The 22979-nt window shown below is 38.3% G+C and overlaps 1 protein-coding gene across 2 annotated transcripts in view; it reads left to right on the forward strand.

Moving 5' to 3' along the window:
- The window catches only part of NRG3 (neuregulin 3), an 898610-nt gene that overhangs the window by 371037 nt on the left and 504594 nt on the right, over positions 1-22979 (forward strand). For both annotated transcript variants that reach the window (XM_075072572.1, XM_075072573.1), the window contains exon 2: positions 7478-7607. In XM_075072572.1, coding sequence (XP_074928673.1) covers positions 7478-7607 — 130 coding nt within the window. The remainder of the gene's footprint in view (positions 1-7477; positions 7608-22979) is intronic.

The following is a 22979-nucleotide window of genomic DNA, read 5'->3' on the forward strand; positions in this document are numbered from 1 at the left end:
TAATGGCCAATGGCTCTGCAATCACCTCCGCCAACTCCTTTAGCACCCTCGGATGCAGCGCATCTGGCCCCATGGATTTGTGTTTGTCCAGCTTTTCTAAATAGTCCTGAACCACTTCTTTCTCCAAAGAGGCTGGTAACCTCCTCCCCATGATATGCTGCCCAGTGCAGTAGTCTGAAAGCTGACCTTGTTCGTGAAGACAGAGACAAAAAAAGCATTGAGTACATTAGCTTTTTTCACATCCTCTATCACTAGTTTGCCTCCCCCATTCAGTAAGGGGCCTACACTTTCCCTGACCACCTTCTTGTTGCTAACATACCTGTAGAAACCCTTCTTGTTACTCTGAACATCCCTTGCTAACTGCAACTCCATGTGTGATTTGGCCTTCGTGATTTTACTCATGCATGCCTGAGCAATATTTTTATACTCCTCCCTGGTCATTTGTCCAATCTTCCACTTCTTGTAAGCTTCTTTTTGTGTGTTTAAGATCTGCAAGAATTTCACTGTTAAGCCAAGCTGGTCACCTGCCATATTTACTATTCTTTCTACACATCAGGATGATTTGTTCCAGCAACCTCAGTAAGGATTCTTTAAAATACACCACAACATCACACTCTCATTGCTCACAATTCTAAACTTAATCCAGAGAATCTCAGGTCTGGAGCTCTGAGCAGTCATACTGCTCTTACATACAACGTAACTCCCCCACCTTTTCTGCCCTGCTTGCCCTTCCTGAACAGTTTATATCCATCCATGACAGCAGTCCAGTTATGAGAGTTATCCCACCAAGTTTCTGCTATTCCAATCACATCATAATTCCTTGACTGTTCCAGGACTTCCACTTCTTCCCGCTTGTTTCCCAGGCTTCTTGCATTTGTGTATAGGCACTTAAGATAACTCGCTGATTGTCCTGTTTTCTCGGTATGAGGCAAGAGTCCTCCCCGCTTGTGCTTCCTCCTGGTATCCCAGTTGCCCACTTACCTCAGGATTTTCGTTTCCTTCCACCAGTCACCCTAGTCTAAAGCCCTCCTCACTAGGTTAGCCAGCCTGCTTGCAAAGATGCTTTTCCTTCTCTTCATTAGGTAGAATGAGGCTAAATCTTAACAAACATAGATTGTTAAAGGGCATTTAAACTTGTTGCATTTTCTTAAAAGAAAAAAAAATGTGATTCCAGGTGCTTGTTGTCCCCGCCTCCAATAACTCTAATGTCACTACTATAGAGTATTCATATATTTTTCTCTAACATATGGAGCATGTGAAGAAACAGAATAATATGTATACTGTTGTATTTCTCTGGTATGTAACATAGGCCACAGCAGGGGGTCCACTTACCTGGAAATGATTACAGGATTGGGGTAATTATATGCGCCCCCAGAGTACATGATCATAAAAGTTCTGGGTGAAATCCTGTTCCCCTTACGTCTATGGGAGATTTACCATTGGCTTCAGTGGGCCCAGGATTTAACCCAGTTTGAATTTTTGTGTTTTCTAGTGGTTTCAAATTAGTTACAGTATGTTTGTTTGGCAGTCTTCATATTTCGCTACTAATTGTCTTATTTTAAAAATTGTTGTGGTTGAGAAACTTCCAAGCTTCTTATTGGGGGTTCTTTTAGGGGAAATATGTTGTTTTTAGGATTGTCAATATTATTTTTGCTCTGTTTTGTTTTTTACTTTTCTACTGTCTTCATTACAGTATTTTACAAAATTCCCAATGTGCTGAGTGCAGCAAACATACTGTAGCAGCTGAACAGACACTGCAACACACATTGCTGAACACGTTATAATGCTGGGTTGCAGGTGGGTGTGTTTTAAGATAGAGGCTGGGGGTCTAGATTTTTAAGTGGTTTTTTTCCATTGAGATTTGCTGTCCTTCATTGGTTCTAGAGGTAGGTGCTGCTGTGTTAGGGCTGGGGCTGCATTAAAAAGTTGGCTGATTTTCTTGACCATGTGGACTTGCCTCATTTTTTCAGGTACTCCAAATATTACAGTTTTTAAAAGTGTGAAGCGATGTAATGTTCTGTTGTTTTCTGCTTACTACTTTCACTGGCTAATCTAAAGATTTCAGTTACACATATGAGTGAGTGGAGATTTGACACATGGTATTTTTATCACTTGATAGGTAACTATGAAAAGGGTAAGTTGTTTACAACAGCGTTAGTGGAACAAATATCGTAGCTTTCTGCCACTTTCTTTGCAAACTTACAAACAGAAGTGTTAACAAGCGCTTGTGTGTGCCTGTATGTTGGCGGAAGAGGGGAACAGGTGTATTAGCTCAGTCTTTCACTACAGTTTGTATGATTTTTAATTCAGTACTTTGGGAGTAATCTGTATTTATTTTAATTTTAAAATATAGTCAGACAACCAGTACTCCAGATGTCTATCTCAGAAATTACAATCAAAAATATAAACAAAGAACCACACATAAATTCAGTCACTCTAGCCCACAGCCTTCTCTGCACCCGTAGAGAAGAGAGGAAAAACATAGGCTTTGCCGTGTGTCTGGAAGGTTAACAAATCTGGGCTGTGGCAGACCAAGGGAGGGGGAGTACAATATATGCATGGGATACAAGGGCAATTCGTAGAATACTTTTTTTTTTCTTAAATTCACCTATAACTAAAGCTGTCTGTCTGGAAAACATTCCTAATGGTGAGTTCTATGTACTGTAGAATAGTCTCCCACAGCAAATGATGGAAGATCTTGCGTTTCATTCATTTTAAAACTGGCTTAAATACCAAGCCTTTACTGTTGGATATGGACCCAATAGATATTTTCCTTTTCCAAGAAAACAAAGCAACTGATCTGCCTTCCAGAACAGATACATAGATGTGTAATGCTGCCTTCCACTGCAGTGCATGCATTTCGCACGCTAGCTGTCTATCAGTACTCCGCATCTCCACTGATACTGTAATTCTCAACATCTGTTGTACATCAGTCCCCCTTCACAATCAAAAGTACGTTACTATCAGCCCACAAATGAAGAGCAAATTGGAAATGCTGACCATAGAATTTGAAGAATATTTAGTGTACCCACATTTTGACCATAGCAAAAGCAGCTGATAGATCTGAGAAACATTCAAGAAATAAGGTGTGTTGTCAGGAGACAGAGGAGATAATTGAACAAATCAGGGTTTAGGAGAGATGAGATAAAATAAGAGGAATATAATGAATACTTTTAGACCCAAACACTGTACAAAAATACTTCAATTTAAAAAAAGACAACAAAAAAAACCAACCCTACTAAATGTTTCTCTCATTTTTATATTCCAAAAACCTTAAGTTTTGAACTAAGATCCTAAAATCCAAATTGCATCTGAAACTCTATCCATGAAACTTAAACCCAATTCTGGTTCGCTTGTTAAATCAATGAGCTCTGAAAACAGGTAACAGGTTGTCCAAGCTGGGACCACTAGAATCATTTGTGCTGCTCCTTTACTTGCTTTGCAGAGAACATGAGACAAAAAAGGAAGGGTTACAAAAAAGGAACCCTAACTTAGCAGTAAGGATTCCAGCAGAAATCCATGATCCCTGGCATTTCCATTCTCTGAAGAAAATAGTTCTGTTGGAGATTGATTCTACTTCCAAAGGATTTGTTCAAGAAGCCACTGACTGGCTTTAGCACTAGGAGCTCAGCTTACCCACCAACAGATTACTTTATTTTATACTCAATATAAAGTAGACTTGAATTAAATCCAAAGGGGAATAGAAGGATGGAGCCATGGGGTAGAACAGCTACATTTACTAATCTTATCAGCGACTAAGGGGTGTGGCAGCTCAGCAAGAGAGAGGAACCAAGCCATGGGTTATTGGCATTTATATATCCTCTATATGAGAACATCTGGGCCTGCACGAGAGCCTTCCAACCCCAACAGTAAAATATTCTTGAATAAAAACAATGAGGAGTTCTTGTGGCACCTTAGAGACTAACGCATTTATTTGGGCATAAGCTTTTGTGGCTAAAACCCACTTCATCAGATGCATGGAAAATACAGTAGGTAGGTATAAATAAACAGCACATGAAAAGGTAGGAGTTGCCTTACCAAGTTGGGGGTCAGTGCTAACAAGGCCAATTCAATTAGGATGGATGTGACCCATTTCCAACAGTTGAGAAAAGGGGTATGAACAGAGGGGAAACTACTTTTTGTAGTGACTCAGCCACTCCCAGTCTTTATTCAGGCCTAATTTGATGGTGTCATGGTTCTGTCCTGTCAGCTGCCCACAAGAACTTGAGCTAAATCAAAAGTAGGGAACTTCAGAGACAATTCATGCAGGGGAAGGGAACTTTAGTATTGACAGTAGTCTGGAGAGTGGTAGAGATTAGTTACAAAAGAAAGATCCTTCAAAGTGATCAGCTTTAGAAAGAGTTCAGACATATATTTTTAGCCCCTATAGTACTTTCCCATGTTTTCCCCTAAATTCCTGGCTGTGGTTCTATTTAGAACAACATGTTCTAAACAGATATTTTAAATATATAATGAAACTGCAACAAAAGCATGTATCATCGTGGGGAGATAAGATAACAACAACAACTAAAATTCTAACCTCTCTCTTAGATAACCCAGTCATCCTTCATATCTACAGCTGAAAACATTGAATGGAGAACTCCAGGGACATGATTTCCAATTTCCAAAACAGATACAAAATTCTTTACACATTAAGGAGCCAGACTGTTCCTGTCCCTTGTGCATGGGGGTGTGGAAGATACAAAGAGCACCCTTCTTTACGTTAACCTCCGCCATGCAAGGAATTTGTACAGTTGCAGGGACTGCTCCTAGGTGGCACCTCATAGAGCATGAGCAAACCCAATATAGAGAAGAAGAGGTGAGACCATCTTCACGAAAGCAGTATATTGTTTATACTTCCATGGCCTTCAATGCAATCCTGTTACTCAGACACACAATTTGTCCCAGTTAATGTTGCATATGCCAACCATATTGTCAGCTTTTTCTGGTTCTCCTCATCAGTATCTCCTGAATATATCCAAGTTTGGGCCATGTTGCAGAGCAGCTGGAACTGAAGGTCATTGTTGTTCCATGAGTCTTGCCTCTTCCTCTTTATCAATTTAATTAGCATGTTAATCATAATTATTGTGTAGCCTTATATGTAAATTTGACCACCAACTTATTGTTGCTTATTATATGAATTCTGGTAGAACCTGCAGAGAGAGAGAGAGAAAGACACACACACACACACACACATAAATGTACAGTTGACAATCTTGAAGATCCCACTGAAGTTATGGCAAAGATCTGAATATAAAATGTTCATACCTGAACAAGGAACGAGTTTCTGAGCAGGAAGATTTTGCTTTGCAATGAAAATGAACACTGGTCTCACGTGAGTTTGGCAAACTGAGAGGGTGCAGGATAAGAGCAGGATGTACTACTTTGTATATCTTTTTGGAAAAAGTGCATATCCTGCTTTTACATGGGATTTATGTTGGTGCAGCTTCCCCATATTTCCTTTGAGCACTGTATGTGGGGTTTACATAAGTGTAATTACACTGGTATAAGTATTTCTAATGCAGACAGGGCCAAATGGCTAAAGATGACTTCTGTGTACAGTAAACTGCTTTAAAATACAAATTAACTGCATAATGCATTTAGACTTAGGCAGTACTTCTCCAAAATGACAGTCATAGTGATATTTCTCAGTACTTTTCTAGAAAGTAGTCAAGACTCTAGTAAAGTCAAATCTCTCTTTTCTTTCTTTCTTGTGCTTCCTGTATTTCTGAGCAGTTGAATCTAAGTGAATAAATGCTTCAAACTGTATGTTTTCTCACACAAAAGGGGAAAACAAAGGAAGCTAATGAAGCAGTTTGCTGCCAGCTGTAGAATGTTATTTAATGAAGAAGTTTTTTGAGCATGGCCAATCTGGAGGGTGGGTGTTGGAGGGGGACGGCTAGATGGCGGGATGAGAAATGTGTTTAAATTGCAAGAGACTTCTTTTGTTTTTGTTTTAGCCTTTTGCAGCAGTGTTTTGTAATCAGACATGTCAAACTCGCGAACAAACCACAGAAATTGGGCTTGTTTGTGGCTTAAGTGGATTCTGAATTGCTTGTTGACTAGTTTTTGGCTTGTAGCTTGTTGCTTCTTTTTTTTTGGTCTGATCGGCTCCTGGCAAGCAAGGGTAAAGGGGGCAGAGAGTCAGGGGTGCCCAGCAGGCCCACCATAGTCCCAAACTGCATGCCAGGGAGATCTAGTCACAAAGAGTGTTGGGGTTCTTACGGATTGGCTTGTTTTGGCCTTGTTTTGAAATGGGATCAGCTTGATTTTTAGCTTATTGTGAAAGTCAGAGTGCTTATTTACCAAGTGAAAGTTGACAACTGTGATTGCTCATAAATATGTTCACGTTTCTTCAAGTAATTATACCGATAAAGACTCTTTCAATAATCACCTGCACTTAGGCAAAACTGCCAGCAAGGGGTTTCTTAAATGGATCCGGCAGCGGAAAGGAAGGCCCAAGTTTAAGAATATACACAATTGTCTACTTCCATGTGTTTCCTTCTATAGCTTAAACTAAGTTTTATGTTACTCTAAAACTTAGTCATTACATGTTTCCCATACAGCTGAATAGGATGACCAGACAGCAAATGTGACAAACTGGGGCGGGGTGGCGGGTAATAGGAGCCTATATAAGAAAAAAACCCCAAAATCAGGACTGTCTCTATAAAATCAGGACATCTGATCACCCAACAGCTGAAAGAGTATATCCCTGAAAATGACACAGCTCAGGTGAAAGGGATCTGAAATCTATGCCCTTTATGAATGAGAATCTTATGTAGGCTCTTTTCACCCTTTCTTCATTACCTCTTCTTCTTAATGGTTGAAGGTGGGTTTGACTTGTGCTGGAATTTTTTTTGAAAATATGAAAAAGTTAAAAAATGTTATTTTAAAAGGTGGCCATTTTTCAGAAGAAAATAAGTTGAATTCCAAAAAATTTAACCAACACTAACTGGAAATAAACTGTGCCTGTTACTTTCTCCATAAATATGGATGGTCTAAGGGTAAAATGGATTGCCATGTCTGTGATATTTTGCTGCAGAAGTCACAGGTCAAACATGACAGATTTCTGAAAGTATAGCAACAAAAGGAAAATTACTAAGGTTTTAATGGAAACTGATCTATGCAGTGGACAGTGCAACATCATTTTTTATTTAATTTTAAAGTCTGTCTAAAGGTATTTTTAAAGGAAAATGGTGACATAGATTTAAATTGGCAATTCTGTATGTAACAACATGGTTGTTGGACTAGAAAAAAGACCTTTTAAGGATAGGCTATTTCTTTGAAAGTAGCATGCAAATATAGGCAACTAACATGTTTAAACCTACTTTGAAATGAAATTAATTATTAGGATTATCTTTGTCAATCCAATGTCAGTGAAGCTAATGCTTCCAAAGGTCTTTAATGCAATTTCTAATGGCATCCTACATTTTGATGGTCATCTAATGGCATTTATCTCCCTGTGTTTTCTCCACAGATACCACAACGTATTCCACTGAGCGATCTGAGCACTTTAAGCCATGCAAAGACAAGGATCTTGCATACTGTCTCAATGATGGGGAATGCTTTGTGATTGAAACCTTAACTGGATCACACAAACACTGCCGGTAAGTCACTGCACCAAATGTTATGGCAAAAAAATTTGCAAAAATATTTGGTAATATCTAAGGATACAACATTCACAAAATAAATATATTGACCTAGAAATCACATGTACAGATACAAATTAGTGGAAAGTACAGATGATTGGGTCTGTCTTGCTTAATTTTTTTCTAATATGTAGTGTTATTTTTGTAGGAATAAATTAGGGAAAGAAGAAGCAATGCTTTGATTGGCTGCATTGATGAGAATGATTCTTAATATCCTTGTGATTTCCAAAAAGACAGTTCTGTCTAGATACAGAAATGTAATTTTATTCATACAATTTTAAGCAATTACCTTAACTTGATGTTTTAAATTATCAGTTTCCATGTATTTGCATAGTCAGATCAGCATTTTGATGACAGTGCTCAACTAGGGAGAAAGAAGCTCTGTTCATGGATCTAAAGGATTATCAGTTGTTATATCTAACTGTGCACTACAGAAAAGGGTTGTGGAGCTGTCGTGGAGCTGTCATGAAGCTTATGAGCATTTTGACTCCTTTACTCTTAATTGTCTGTTACCTTTCAGGTGCTGTATAGAAATTATGTAATTTTTGAAGTAGGAAGCAATTTTAAAGATTGCTTAAAAAGTGATCCATATTATCAGAGATTCTGGCCAATATAATTGGGGCAGGGGAAAGAGCAGGAATCCTTTGTTAACTCTGTCCTCAAAATGAAAACAAATGAGAAAATAATGCAGACTGTTGTGATTTTGTTTTTGTTTTTAAATATCAAAATATTTTAAAAACAGTATCTGTCTGAAACAGGATCAGAGAAATAGAACATTCAAATCCTCCTTTTTGGACACTTTAATTAGCATACAGTACAGGTATATAAAATGGATATTTACAAGCATAAATGCCAAACTGAGACATCCATATATGACAGAAAGCTGTGGTAAAATTTTCAAAGGCACCTACATAACTTGGAGACTAAAGCTCAGATGTTTAAAGGTATTTAAGCATTCCTGCACTTAGCATTGCAACACCTAACTGATTTAGGAGCCTAAGTATAACTTGAACACTTAAGACCTGAAGTCTCATTGACTTTCAATGAGATTTAAGTTTGTAAGATCCTAAATCATCTAGGTGCTTTTGAAAGTTTCACCCCTCTTCTTGAAGTGCCCATGTTTAAAAGTTGGGCTGTTAAAGGTTAATGCACCAATCAAATTAACAGAAAAATATCCCTCAAAGCTTTTTATGTTTAGTGTTGTGCTGGTAATTTGTTTTTCCTTTCAATTTGTATATGCTTCAGTGATCATTCATCTCTCTCCATTATTTACTCTTCTCATATGACACACTTATTAAATTAATTACTCTGAATCATGAAGCATGGAAAATGATGACATCTCCTCACCAAACCATCATAAAATTTTATAACTCTTTTAAAAAATTGTTTCATTAAGCCAAGTAAGTGATTTGTACCCTTCATTTGGAAACTAAGAAAACTATAGTGCAGGGAATCTGTCAAATATTTGGGTACTTCTCATTTTCTGTGGAGGCAGATTAAACAAAACCAACAAGAAATAAGGAAATTAATATAGTCCTTGTTAGCTAGTTCATAAGATTCATTTCTGTCAGCAGATATTTGGCACAGTCTATTTTTGTAATTGTATATTGGTTATATTGATTAAATACCAACAGGAATAAATATTGACAATGAACTGCTATTTTCTTTGTTCCACTTTCAAGGTCTTTCACTTTGCTTGTCCTCCCCAAGTTCCTGCTTATTCACTGTGGCCATAATGTCACTTAAATGGTGGTTCTCTCAGAATAATGATATAGCATGGGTACTGCAGCTTTCCTGATACTGATACACCTTTACAGAAAACCACTATTTCATGTTGTTGTTTCTCACATGAATAAGAATCACTGGCTGGTCCATTCAGGCTTCTGGCCATGACATATGAGAGACAGAATATTGAGTTATCCATCATTCTGTAGGTGGGATGTCTTCACCTTCCTTCCTCTCCTGCATTGCTTTTCCCACAGAAGAATGGTGCATGTCACACAGTTTGTAAGACTCAAGGGAAATGCTGTAATGGGATTCTGTAGAAATTACTTTAAAACAGTGGTCCCCAACGTAGTGCCCACGGGCGCCATGGTGCCCGCCGGGGCATTTATATGCGCCTGCCTAGTGCCCAGCAGGGGAAAGAAGCCACGTCTCTGCGCCTGCCAGGGACAGAGAACTCAGGCTGCAGGCACAGTGTTCTCTGTTCCCGGCAGGGGCGGGGCCTGCCTAGTGCCCAGCAGGGGAGAGAAGCTGTGGCCCCATACCTGCCAGGGACAGAGAACTCCGGGGCTGCAGGCGGCGGGTGCTGGTGTTCTCGGTCCCCGGCAGGTGCGGGACTCGCCTAGTGTCCAGCAGAGGAGAGAATCTGGGGCCCCGCGCCTGCTGGTGACAGAGTACTCCGGGGCTGCAGGCACCAATGTTCTCTTTCCTCGTGGCTTTTCTCTGGCTTCTCTCTTGATTCATATATTATGTATTAAATATGTGTTTTTTTGGTATTATTTAATGTACAAATACAAAATAAGTCTTGAAAAATTGTTGGTGCCCCCCACACTCTTCTGAAAACATGAATATGCTACTAGCCACAGAAAGGTTGGGGACCACTGCTCTAAAACATACAAAGTGTAATAAAGAACAGGGTCTTTTATACATGTTTGGATCTTCTAAAAAATTCTATAGCATTATAGAATTCTTCATAGTAATCTATAAAAGGTGGTTCAAAGCATGTTCTCTTAAATTCTATAGTTTTCCATAAGGTTACCAGGTACACAAAGTATATAAGGAGGCACATCTCTCACTGAATCTCTGTTAAAATACCAACAACTTTGCCAATGACTTTGCCCTGAATAAACTGTGAATAACGTAGCATGAGATATTGACTCCCTATTTGGATGAAGCAATAATTACTTCGTCCTCTAAATTTTGAAGCTAGGATTCAGGTTTCCTAACACGACTACACTGGGAAAATTTGTACCTTTTTTCCCAGCACCAGTGCCATCAATGGTATTAGCACTAGTGTGGATGGGATGTAGGCATTTTTCCCTACTGTGTCACATTAGTCTGCTCTGAGACAGTAGTAAGCACATAACTTCATCAGCACTTATGCCATTGGTAACATTAGTATATCTGACGGGTGCGGAAAAATAGTTAACAATTTTTTTTGGTTTATATGAGTATTGTGTGACTCCCATTGATGTTAATTATTCTGTTATATCACCATACACCAAGTTATATAATACATTCTCATTAGGGTTTGATTCTGCATCTGATCCATGAGTAGAACTATTTATTTCAGTGGGGGGTTGGCAAGCAGAACATCTGAAGTTTGCAGACCTTGATGTTGACACAATCATTGGGCTTGCATTGTTCAGGTCAGAACAATGTTAATTAATTAAATATTTCATCTGATGGTAACTCTTTGTGAGAGCGTATATCAGTAGAGGAATGCTGTTTCCGTAGAAACAAACTTTAATAGTTCTTTCAGCAATTATTAAAGATTTTGAGCAAGATGCTTGACCCTCCAAACTCTGCCATTATGCCACTGGCAGCACAGAAGGAGTTTAAAGCTTTCCTACATGGGCAGCTGGGAATTCCATCAGCATGGGGGAATCCATGCGCTGAGAAAAGCCATCATAGCTGCCTCTATACCACCACTCCCAATCCCCACTGGATTAGGGAGCAAAAGAATGCCTGGCTAGAGAATGCTACACACTGCCAGTCCCTGCTGACATAACTTTTCCTTTGAGGTGTGCTGCAAACTGGCAAATTTAAAGCAGCATTTGGGCTGCTCTGATTGTCAGGGGCTGATCTGAACTCCCAGAAATGGGGTAGGAAGGTGGCTGAAAGCTGCTGTTGCTGTGATACACCAGAGGAACTGAACACAGAACTCCATCTGTGTATCTTGTACTTAGAGAATGATCTCAAAAAAACCCGGACCCTCTTTGGCACCACAAGGTATGGAAGTATTTGGGCTCATTCCTAGTTATATAATACTATGCTGTATTAGCTCACTCTTCAACTAAAATACAGAATGGTAGAAAACTGAGTGGTTTCAAAAGCTATGTTTGCTTGAAATTCTAACTTATGCCAATACTTATATAGAAATTTGTATAAGGAAGAAAACCACCAAGTTTCTCTTGGATTCTCACATCCATTCATAAATAAGGATGCATTTTGTGCTTGTTTTGCATTCTATTTTCAAATATGTGTGTTTAATGTTCAAAAATATTGAGGTATGATAGCATTAGCCTGCCCATGAATAGTGTAGATCAGCACTAGAAAGAACTTCTCAGATACAGCTATTCCCTGGGCTGAAGTGTGCTTACTGAATAGGGGTGCTTTTTCTTAAAACTAAAGTCTTAAATTGTAAATTTAGAGGTAGCACAAACTTATAACATTGTCTGATTTTTTAATAACTGATTTTTGCAAATCGCTTCATTTGCTGAATCTGTGGTAAGGTTATCTGTGTATCTGCTAATACAATAATGGGTCAATTGTTGAGCAATGAACATGCCAGTATCTGACTGTATACAAACCAAGTTAAAAGGAGAGTCTGGTGTCTGAAATAACGCTTTCTGTGTCTTCCTTTTAAATAAGGTTTTATTTTAGATAATATTTGTAGCTCTCAAGCCCCTATCTTCTGGGTTAAGTTATTTTTTTTTGCCTTTTTTTTTGCCCACCTCTCAGTAAGGACTGGAAAAAGGAAAGGCCCTTATGGTTCCTTTCAATAGAAATAAACTCGAGGAGGAGAGGAACCCCCAAAACCCAACAAAGAAAAAGATTTGACGTTTTATAGAATGGGCCGAGGTTGTTGACTAGAACCCTTGCAGAAACTAAGGATCCAGGGGGAGAAAATTCTAGTGCCATCTCTGTAGATCTCAAAGCATTTTCAAAGAGATGCAGTCCTTGTGCACTGTCTCCTTCCCAGCCTCTATTTTGGCTCACTTTCCAGATTTGCACACTGCCCCTTTTTAAATACAGAAGAAGCTGCAGTATTATCTCCAGTACACAGGTATCATGGTAGAGTGGGAGGGTGGGTGAATGTGTAAAAATATAAACATAGGCAGTCTCCAAAATCTGCCTGATCCTCAGACATGTGTGCCACCTAGTGACTGCTCCTCATCTTGATTATACAGTAGTCATTACCAAGCACCAACATTTGGATAATGTTTTTCTGTGGAGAGTAAAGAGGCTGCCTAGATTAGGTGACTGCATTGTATTGAATGTTAATTCCTAGTGTGTTCATTAATATTTCAATTGTATGTTTTAACATTATTTTCATATTGATTTTCTGTGTTTTGAAGATTATGTGCATGATGGGAAGCAGCAGAATTGACAAAGACAGTTGATATGACAACTAGCTTAAATTCAAATATTCTAAATATAGTATAAAGCTAGAACTGGAGCTTCATAATTGATGTACATTTTATAACATCTGGGAGCCCATGAAGGAACAGCATTCACAAATGCACAGTAATGGAATGGAATTGTAATAGCCATATGGAGCTTAATGGAAGCAAAATAATACTGTACAACTAAATTTAATTTTTAAAAAGTCTATCTTGATCACTATGAAATCCCAGGAGAGGATTTAAAAGCCCCTAGAATAGTGTTTTTTTAAGCCTTATAATGTGCAGACGTGTTATATTGGACAGACTCTGATCATTTTGGAAATAAACTAGGACCTAGGCTATTGTAAAACTGCAGCTTAGAGAGACTTTTTAAAAAAAGTGGAATAGACTATGTAAAATCCATACAAAAAAAAATTGGTGAGTTGTATATGTGAATGTACAGATAGAAAAGTACTGCAAAATACAAGGGGGTCAGTTTGGATTACCCGGTAGTCTTTTCTAGCCACTACTAACTTTGATTGTATGAGGATTTTCAAAGTAAATTAACATGAGCGATCAAGTCCTGCTGCATTGTATCTGATGTAGAAATTGTGTGGCATAGGAAGAAGCATGGTCATTTTTCTCTTTACACTGACTTTGAGAATTATTTGGTTTGAACAAGAAGGGCTCACCCCCCTCCCATTCAATTTAGATTGTGAGTTTCAGGTTCCATCTCATCGCAAATCTCCATCTAAACTGGAAATCGCACCTGTTTTGATGTAAAACAATAATTAGCATGTGTTAACTCACAAGTGAACCCAGGGTTGCCCAACGGTTCACCGGAAAGGTTTGAAACCTGAAGGTGATAGTCTTAAATTCCAGCTTGAAACACAACTCAGAACTAGGTGAGTGTTGTTTCATTGTGATTTTTTTGCACTGCTACAATTGTGATGCAGCTGTATTCTCTGCTATTGATGAGTTAGCAGAAAAAAATCCAAAGGACAGTGGTTTAAACAAGTACTGAGCATGATATGTGGCAAGTGTACATCAGTATGAACTGAAAAACTAGAAGGATAAAGAGAAGTCTGTGTGAAAAAACTGTTTCTCAGTTTCTGTTAAAGAACTTGTCATCTGATCGAGGATTTTAGTGTCAGACGTAATGGTCTTAATGGTCTTTTACAATATCTGCTACCCTCTTTTGTATGACTCCCCTTGTATATTATACACCATAACTGATACTAGATTCTTCCAACATATAAGTGAAATCTGAAATATATTATTTGTCTGTTACAGCTATCCCCCTGTTCCATTTTGTTTCTTACAGCTGTCCCCATACTCCATTTTGTTTTTGTTCTCCTGTGGCCTCCCCTCCCTGGCTGTTAAGTTGTTTACCAGGGCCACTGCCCTTCTCAAAGGGAGGGCCCCTTAAAGTTGTTTACCAAGAGCCATTGCCCTTCTCAAAGGGATGGTCACTTGTGCTAAGTGGGACCACTGCCCTGTTCAAAGGGTTAGTCCTGTTATCACCTTGTTAAACCTGGGCTTGGTGTAGGGTAGGCAATGTCCAGAGCTGCAAGACCTATTGTGTTTTTAAGATCTTGGGCATGAGTCATAGGCCTCATGTGCTTTTGAGTCACCTACTGCACAGGACTCTGCCCAGACATGTCTCTGTGCTCACCTACAGTTTGTCCCTGCCCCCTCTCCTCCCCTGTGACAGAGGGAGCCAATCAAAAGTACTGGCGGGAAACTGCCTGAGTTTGCCTTTAAAAACAGACATTTTTAAAACTAAGATCAGAAAGGTTCCTGCATTGCTGCCTGGTCTGATCAGCCAGGGGTTCTGGGGGGTCCTTTCTCCGCTCTCGTTTTATTTTTGAGCGTACCCCCATTTTTTGAACCCCCCCCCACGAAGAACGAATTGCTGCCTGAGAGATCTCCTGATTATTGAGACCGTACCTAGCCTTCTGATGATCTTGCTGCTTTTACCTCTGCTGCTTCCTTTGGGGCTGGTAAGAATCCCTCTGTGAAACTCTCTATACTTTTATTTTATTATTTTAGCTGCTGGCTCTGTTTCCCCAGCACCCAGACTCAAGCTAAACCTTGGTCTGTGCCTTAAAACCTCTCTTAAACTCCGCAGCACTTTGCTGCTAAAAATAAGCCTGTGCTGCTGCTAAGCTGTGCCTTCCTGGACTGCCAGCTTGCAGCCCCCCCACTGCTACTAAGGTGCACCTATTAGAATCAGGTTCTTAGTCTAGATAAGTTGTAATTTCATTTTGCATAGCTGTGGTTAAGTTAGGTTTAGAGAATTGTTTGTATTGTGCTCTGTAAGTTAGGTTTAAAAAATTGTTGCATTGTGTTCTGTTACTTGCTAATTTGTGTAGTCTTGGTTAAGTTAGATCATAGATAAGATTTTGCTGTGTTCTGTATAATTGTGGTTAAGTCTGTCTCCCCGCTGCCCCCAAACCTCAATTGTATTACTAAAGTCTAGCATAAAACCCCATTGATTACCCTTTTTTTTTCCTCTCTAACACACCTCACATTTTACATTTACACTACTGTGACACATTTTACCCATAACTGTTAGTTGGCTATATGCTGCTGTGACACACCCTTTACATAGAAATTGTTAGCTACCTGTTACATTTATACTTCAGTGTTAATTGGTTACCAACTGTATTGTACCCCACTGTATTGTACCCCACTATTGAAACCCCCTATACTATTTGCTAAAAGAAACCCCTCCCCAATTGTCTACCTTAACAAACCCCATACCCCTCACTATTGAATTTTCCCTGTTTTTTGCATTTTCTTAATAAAGTTTATTTTGCACCCCAGCTGTGTGGTAATTGCTCCCCAAGATCCCATATACCTGCTGGCAGGGACATTATTGAATAGCATTGAGTAAACAAATATTTTATTGATGTCACAATATTGCAAGGTTAGTTTCATTCAAGCAAAATACATTATATTAAGTTGACAACCTTAAGTAAAACTACAAGGATTTAGAAAAGAAAGCAAGCTATACCATGAAAACCATTGGTTTGTGAATATATCTGAGGCACATTGCTTAAATGTAAGTAGTTGCAAACATCATCAGCTTGAATGTTTCAGTGTTTACGTTAGAAAAACTCACATGGACTTTAAAAATCATATTAAGTTTATCCAGACTATTGTTATGCCACTTGTAATATGGATATTATATCACATCACTATGTCCCCCATTCTGCAAAGCTCTTAAACGTGTTTAACTTTCAGAATTAAAATTAAAATTGTCTTCAGTGGACTTACGTGCTTAAAGATAATCATGCCCTTAAATGCTTTGCAGACCTGGGTCTAAGAACCAGATTCTGTCCAGAACTTCATACGTGTATACAACTCAAACAGAAGTCATGAGAGCTCTGTGCGCCTATCCAAGAGCAGAATTGTTTCTGAAATGGTATCACCAAGAGTGTTAGTAAAACAAAACAAACAAAACCTGATAAAAGGCATGGAAACAGATTATGTTCATAACCCCACAATTTGCCTATTTTTTTAGTTTTCGAAGTTCGTGCAATTCTGTGACTTTGTTTGTCGACAGATGTTTTATTTAGAGTTGGGCTTGAACCAGAATCTCTAATCCAGAATCCTCACTTCAGCTCTCTTCTCCAGCCTCTTGCCCTTGAATTTTTGATTTGGAGTTAGAAAGCTTTAACTCTACAGATCTATCATAAACATTTTGGTCCATTGTAGATATGAAATGGGAAAGAACCTGATTTCTAAACCCCGTTATGATGGGACTCAAGAGGGTGGAAATCTCCCAGTGCTCTCAACCTTGTAAGTTTTCTGTTATTCATGAGGGTGGAAATAACTTCTGCTCTCATCAAATCTTACAAGATTGTTGCCATTTGGGGCAGAAATTTCACAAGATCAGAATGTGAGATTTGGAGACCATTTGACCAGAACCCTAGGCCTAGTTTAGATTTTGGAACCAAATTCTGTACCCATACCTAAATTTGACCTGGATAATAACACTGCCTCCTGCACACCTTATGGTTTCCATATCTTTTTCTTAATATTCTATTAAAACAAAATAAAGCCAGCAGATGAACTCTTGCAAGTAAACTTACCAAATCAACAAATACATGTGGAGGAGAAAAAAAAAAAAAGAACAGTAACATTTCATTTCAGGCTTAAATATATATATTAAACAGTAAAAAATGACTGAAATTATAAAAAAACGCTTGACTATCCTTTTTGACACGGTAATACAGACATGCATTTTGCATATATTTAAGCAGCATCATGAATAAAGTGCACTCAATTTATGCTGTTATATTAGCTATCTTAATTTAGCATGTTCTTAATATAGAAACACCTGAGAATTTAGATATATGTGTATAATCTCACTCTTAAGAACATGCTTAAGACACAATGATGGTAATAGGACTTAAGCATATGCTTAAGCAGTTTTCTGAATGATGGCCGTAAACAAGGAGCAAGTGATAATTACTGATAGTGATGCTAAAACTTCCTGCTAACTGTCCACTACTTCCTCCTCCACACCCTCTTACTCTGGTGTTTGTTTCACACATGCACATACCCCTCTCACTATTACATCTTCGGAGAGATGATGGCTCCACTGAAATCCATGGCAAAATACCTATTGATTGCAGTGAGGCCAGAATTTTGTGCAACATTAATATCGTTTGAAAGGAAAAACCTGACTCACATCAGTTTGTCAGTATTTTGGGGCAAAACCACAATTTTTCAATTTAGAAAAAGCAACAAACTTGCTGCCTTCTACTAAAAAATATTTCCTTCCCCCTAGGTATTACGCTCAGTATTCATAGTGTCTAGCGCTTTATGTAATGGAGTAATTTGAATTTCCACTGAGCACCTTCAGCAGATCAGATTTTGTTAATGATTTCCCTTTGGACAACTTTGTTTACTAAACTGTTTAATTTTCTGAATCCCGTCCTATTTTTGTAAGCGCTGAAGCTTGCACACATGGTTCATCTTATGAATCACCAATGTGAAGGTGCAATTTTCAAATCAAAGGATTAAAGACACAGCATTGTACAAATAAAATATTTTAATTCCTCATTTGGATAGTTCAATTGATTTAAACAGTGTGCCACACAGACAGGGGAAATAAAAGTCAAAGTCCATTATTATTGTTTGAAATATTTAAGTTAATATTCCCCAAAGTCCTGATGAACATATAGATGAGGAAATAAATGTTGTATACACATAATAATCCAAAGTTATTGTTGGGATCCAGACAAGATATAGTGATTATAAATTTGAGATAGTATACATGAATGGAGAGAGACAGTGATAGGAATTACATTTTTTTTTAAATGGGCTCCATTTTATTAAAACACACAATAGGAACATGTGTATATATAATAGTTGCCAAATGAAATCATTATATCCTTAATACCTGAACAGAGTATTTCCCCCAAACACAGGGGACTGTCAGCATCCAGAACAATTGTAATCCAATCCAATGAGTCCATAGATAGTTTGACTGAAACCATATGTGACATTTTGAAGAGGCCTGATCCAATTCCCAATGAAGTCAGTGTGAGCCTTTAGACTGAACTATGATATGGATCAGCATCTGGGTTGTACAATGGGCCACTGCCCTGATGCTTCAGCATGGTCTTACAGGGGAGGGCAGAGGAGACATCCCACAAGCATACCTGCCAATTGAGCAGGTGAGGGAGGCTTTTCCTGTGAATGCTAATGATCCCTGGTTCTCCTGGCTGTGGATATGGATGTGGATGTGGATGTGACTGAGGAGGTAAGAAAACAATACTACTTTAAAATTGGCTCATCCTATGTTGGCAGGGACTATCTGATGCTGGCATAAATCAGTCTCTGACCTTATCCTCACATCTGCTGGGACAGAAGGAATTTCTTTATCCATCTTTCAGTAATCCAAGTTCGAGCGCTGGTTAAAGTCATCATGTCTGAGTGACACATGCCCACTGATAGAGACGCATCAAGCCCATGCTCTAGAACATGTCAACTTTCTTTCTGAAATGTTGGCTAGATCCAGTTTGTTTATGAAAGAAACTGAGTGCCTTGCAACTGCAATTCTTCTCTCAAACTTAAAGGAAAATACAATTACAAACCTACAAAAAGAAAGAAGAAACTACCATTCAGTAGATGCTGTCTGTAACATGAATGGAGAATTAAGAGGTGGAGACTAGGAATTACCAAGATACAAACAAATGCTAAAAAAAGGGCTCCCAAAGATCATCTTTCCCTGACAGAGATTATCATAATAATCTAAAAGAGCCTCATTCACGCATACACTCCCAAGCTTATAATTAATAGACAAAGCACCCAGTATAGACTCCTTTATGTACAAAACAACCTCGTTTCTAGAAACAAAAACCTGAAGAAAGCACAGTTCCAAATATCAAGTACATGTACTAAGCACACACTTTAATAAGAAACAAATCACACTGCAAGGATGTTCAACTGAACATGTCCAAATGATCAATCAGTAACACATGGAGAAAAAAAATCACTTTCGTATGAGCTTAGAATGCGTCTGCCTTTTTAAAAAATGTTTATTCCCCTCTATCTCCCTTAGGCAATGAAGGACTTCGCAATGTGCGTCAGTCAGATGTTTTGAAACCTCTCATTTAAATTCTCCTCTTCACCAGCATTATAAGCACATTCAAACTGGTAGAAATGCCAAATCCAGTCACTTTCCTACAGACAACGTCACAGAAGCTTTAGAGGTAAAAGGTAAAAGGAGGATGAAATCTAACTCTTTTGCCAATCAAACTGACTAGTTAAAAACAACAACAACAACAACCAATACCAACTACATAGAAAAACCAAAAGAAAATGCATCTGAGTCAGCCATACACTGAACTTAATTTGGAAGTGAAAACAAACAACATTTTTATGCTCAGTTTAAAAATGAAGAAAATGAGGCACACATGGTGCAGTGACTTTCTACTGTCACACAGAGACAGTCACAGCTCTGGTCTCCCCCAGTCCAATGACCTAACCACCCATCTGTTTCCCTGTGTGTGTGTATCATATATATTCGCTGTACATCAGGCAGTGAATAATTTCATATATAAAGATGCTATATAGTGAAAACAAAAAAGTCAGTTTATCAGCTGATATAAGGTGACATTGCTCAATTGTAATCAATGATTGTGGATTATTGAACATTGTTTTATCAGGTTCTTATACATCTGTGGTAGATGAGTGCCTGGTTGTTATTGCAGGTCATAACAAACTCGTCACAAGCTTGTGTAGTGTTGAGCAAGCATTGTGGAGACCTGTGACTTTAAGAGACTTGGTAGAAGTACCCACCAAAAATATCTAGTTAAAGTTCAGGAGGAACGGTCACAGAACAATTGCTGAAAAGGTCTTTGTTATTTCAACATCTTGGCCTATATCTCTGCCTTAGCTTGCCCCTTTGTCTGATAGCAAACAGGTACTTTACAAGTATACTGCATTTCTAAAAAGCTGGTGTCCGAAGTTTTGCATCATAAGGCTTTCCTATTAGTCACGTGAGATGGCTATGTAAGGTTCAGCATGTAGTTACTAAACGGAGTCATTATAATGAACCACAGTGTTGGTCCGGTATTGTTAGTTGCATTATTAAAATGTAAATCTGATACAACGCTAGATGCAGAAGATAGCAAGTGATATCTGTGAAATTATTCTCAGAAGACCAGCCTATTTGATGTAACAGAGAAAAGATACATAGATACTTTAGCTTGAATTCCTATACTCACTTCCAGTGATAATTATTGCACCTTCTTTATGGCCTGGAGTATAATGGCAGTCAGATGGTTATCTTCAGTTGACAGTTTGGAAAGACACATGCAAATGTTTTCAAGCTTGTTGAGAAAAGGTATGTTTGTTTGTGTGTCGGTGTGGTTGTTTTTACAAACTGCATTCCGTTTAGACCCCCCCAACCCCTGGGTTATAAGATGTTGACCCAACAGTATGAACGTTTCTAGATTTTAAAGCAAACACCTCTGAGTCTCTTCAAAACCTTACTAAGGCAAGGGAATAGACATTGATCCTAATCAGAATGGATGGGAGTGTCTCAAAGCTCTCTCATTTTTGCTGTTTCAAGTTTTGTCTTACCTTGTAGTTCAGACTTGTGATGTCACTTGGCTGAACTACTGTTGTGAGAAACTACGGGGTCTCTGGGAATTGTAAGATATTTATGTGGAGACAATATTTAAACTGATTTCAGCAAAGAAGACAAAAATATGTTGCCCTTCTGCCTCCTCCCCCTCCCCCCCCCAAAAAAAATAATCCCTGGTGATAGTCTGTATTTTGAAAACTCTAGAAGATTCATTTCACAGTAGTCAAGTTCCATACAGTAAATACATTATAATAATCTGTTTCTTACTGCAGAAACTGTATTGTTCAGTATCATCTAGGACAGAGTCTTGTTAAAATGCATCTTTTGTGAGCTCTGCTTTTATAAAAACAATGGGACAAAGGTAGAAGGATTACTTTAAATATCTAAACATTTGCATCTTTCCTCATTATGAAATGTTAGTTCTTCTTGAAATCATATTCTTAACTTTAATTTAAAAGCAACTGAGAAAAATCTAAAGTTCAGGTTTAAATGTGCACTTTCAATATAAAGGAAAAGTTTGACAAAGCTAAAATGTAATATTTCAAAACTAAATCTTTTGGGAATAAATTAAACAGAAACCTCACTGGGTAAGGAATCGATTGGTTACAGAATAATGCTTACTTCCATGAATCCTTCCCAGTGGAATCCTTACCCACTGCTGGAGGTAAAGGATACATTTCCAGTTTCAGACAAGCTTTACAATTTTGTAATTTATTGCATTATATGGGTTTTAGATTAAAGAGAGATCAGAACCAGGCTCAGTTTTCTAGATTAGAGATAAAACTGAGATCCTGGCCATTTTTAGTTGCTAAACCTCCCTTGGCTTTCTTGCAAGGTTAGGTTTGTTACCAGTTATGTCCCAGCCTGATTTCAATAGCAGTATTACAGCTGAACGAAAATCAGAATTTCCATCTCCTGGGAAATTCCCATATTTCAACATGTTGTTTTCATCCCAATTTTGGACAAAAAGTGAAATAATATTTTTTCAAGGAAAGTAAAATTCAAAGTAATTACAGTTTGAAAATGGCAATTATTTTTAATTGAAAGAAAAGATTTTGTGATTCCTGAATCAAAATATTTCTTTCCAAGTCAGTTCAACATTTAATTTGCTTGTAAGATACTGTGATTCCTCATGGGGGTTGTACTTTAGCTGTCTTATGCTCTTGTAACCCTTTATGGTCCGGACTCTCTGGCCAGACTACCCCTAATATAAAATCATTGGATTGGAAAATTCCCAACCAGCTTTAATAAGTATCTGTTCTGCCCATGTCAATTCCTGCTGCAGTGATAATTGTATATGGTATTATTGTCAGTTAATTGAAGTAAGCAGGCAGCAGGATTTACATGGATCTTTTATTTAAGCACACTCATAAAAGGTAAGCACACACACCATAATCTTACTTTGTCTCCACTCCTTCCCTGAGCTGCTCTTACTATTCTCAATTATGTGTTGCATCCATGTATGTAGTTAGCGTTATAGACAACAGATAGATATTTTTCATTTCTTGCCCAAGGAAATAATTACATTGGAGCTACAGTAAGCAAAACAGGCAGGAATGGACCAAAAGTGACCTTCTTTTTCCCTATATAATACTTCCTTTTGCTCCCTCAGATTAGCAAAAGGAAGCAGGGACAGAGTTGTCATTAGGGTGACCAGACAGCGAGTGTGAAAAATTGAGACGTGGGTGGAGGATAATAGGAGCCTAAATAAGAAAATGACCCAAAAATTGGGACTGTCCCTATATAATCGGGACATCTGGTCACCCTAGTTGTCATCTCTCCTCCCACAAATATGTTTAAAGACATGTCTAGGTAATTAAATATTAAAGTGCCTCCTATATCCAGGTTTAGGCTGAGGGACCAAGGGTAAGGGAAGGAACTAGTACTTTT

The sequence above is a fragment of the Chelonoidis abingdonii genome, chromosome 15, assembly GCF_003597395.2.
Source record: "Chelonoidis abingdonii isolate Lonesome George chromosome 15, CheloAbing_2.0, whole genome shotgun sequence".
NCBI classification, from domain to species: domain Eukaryota; kingdom Metazoa; phylum Chordata; order Testudines; family Testudinidae; genus Chelonoidis; species Chelonoidis abingdonii.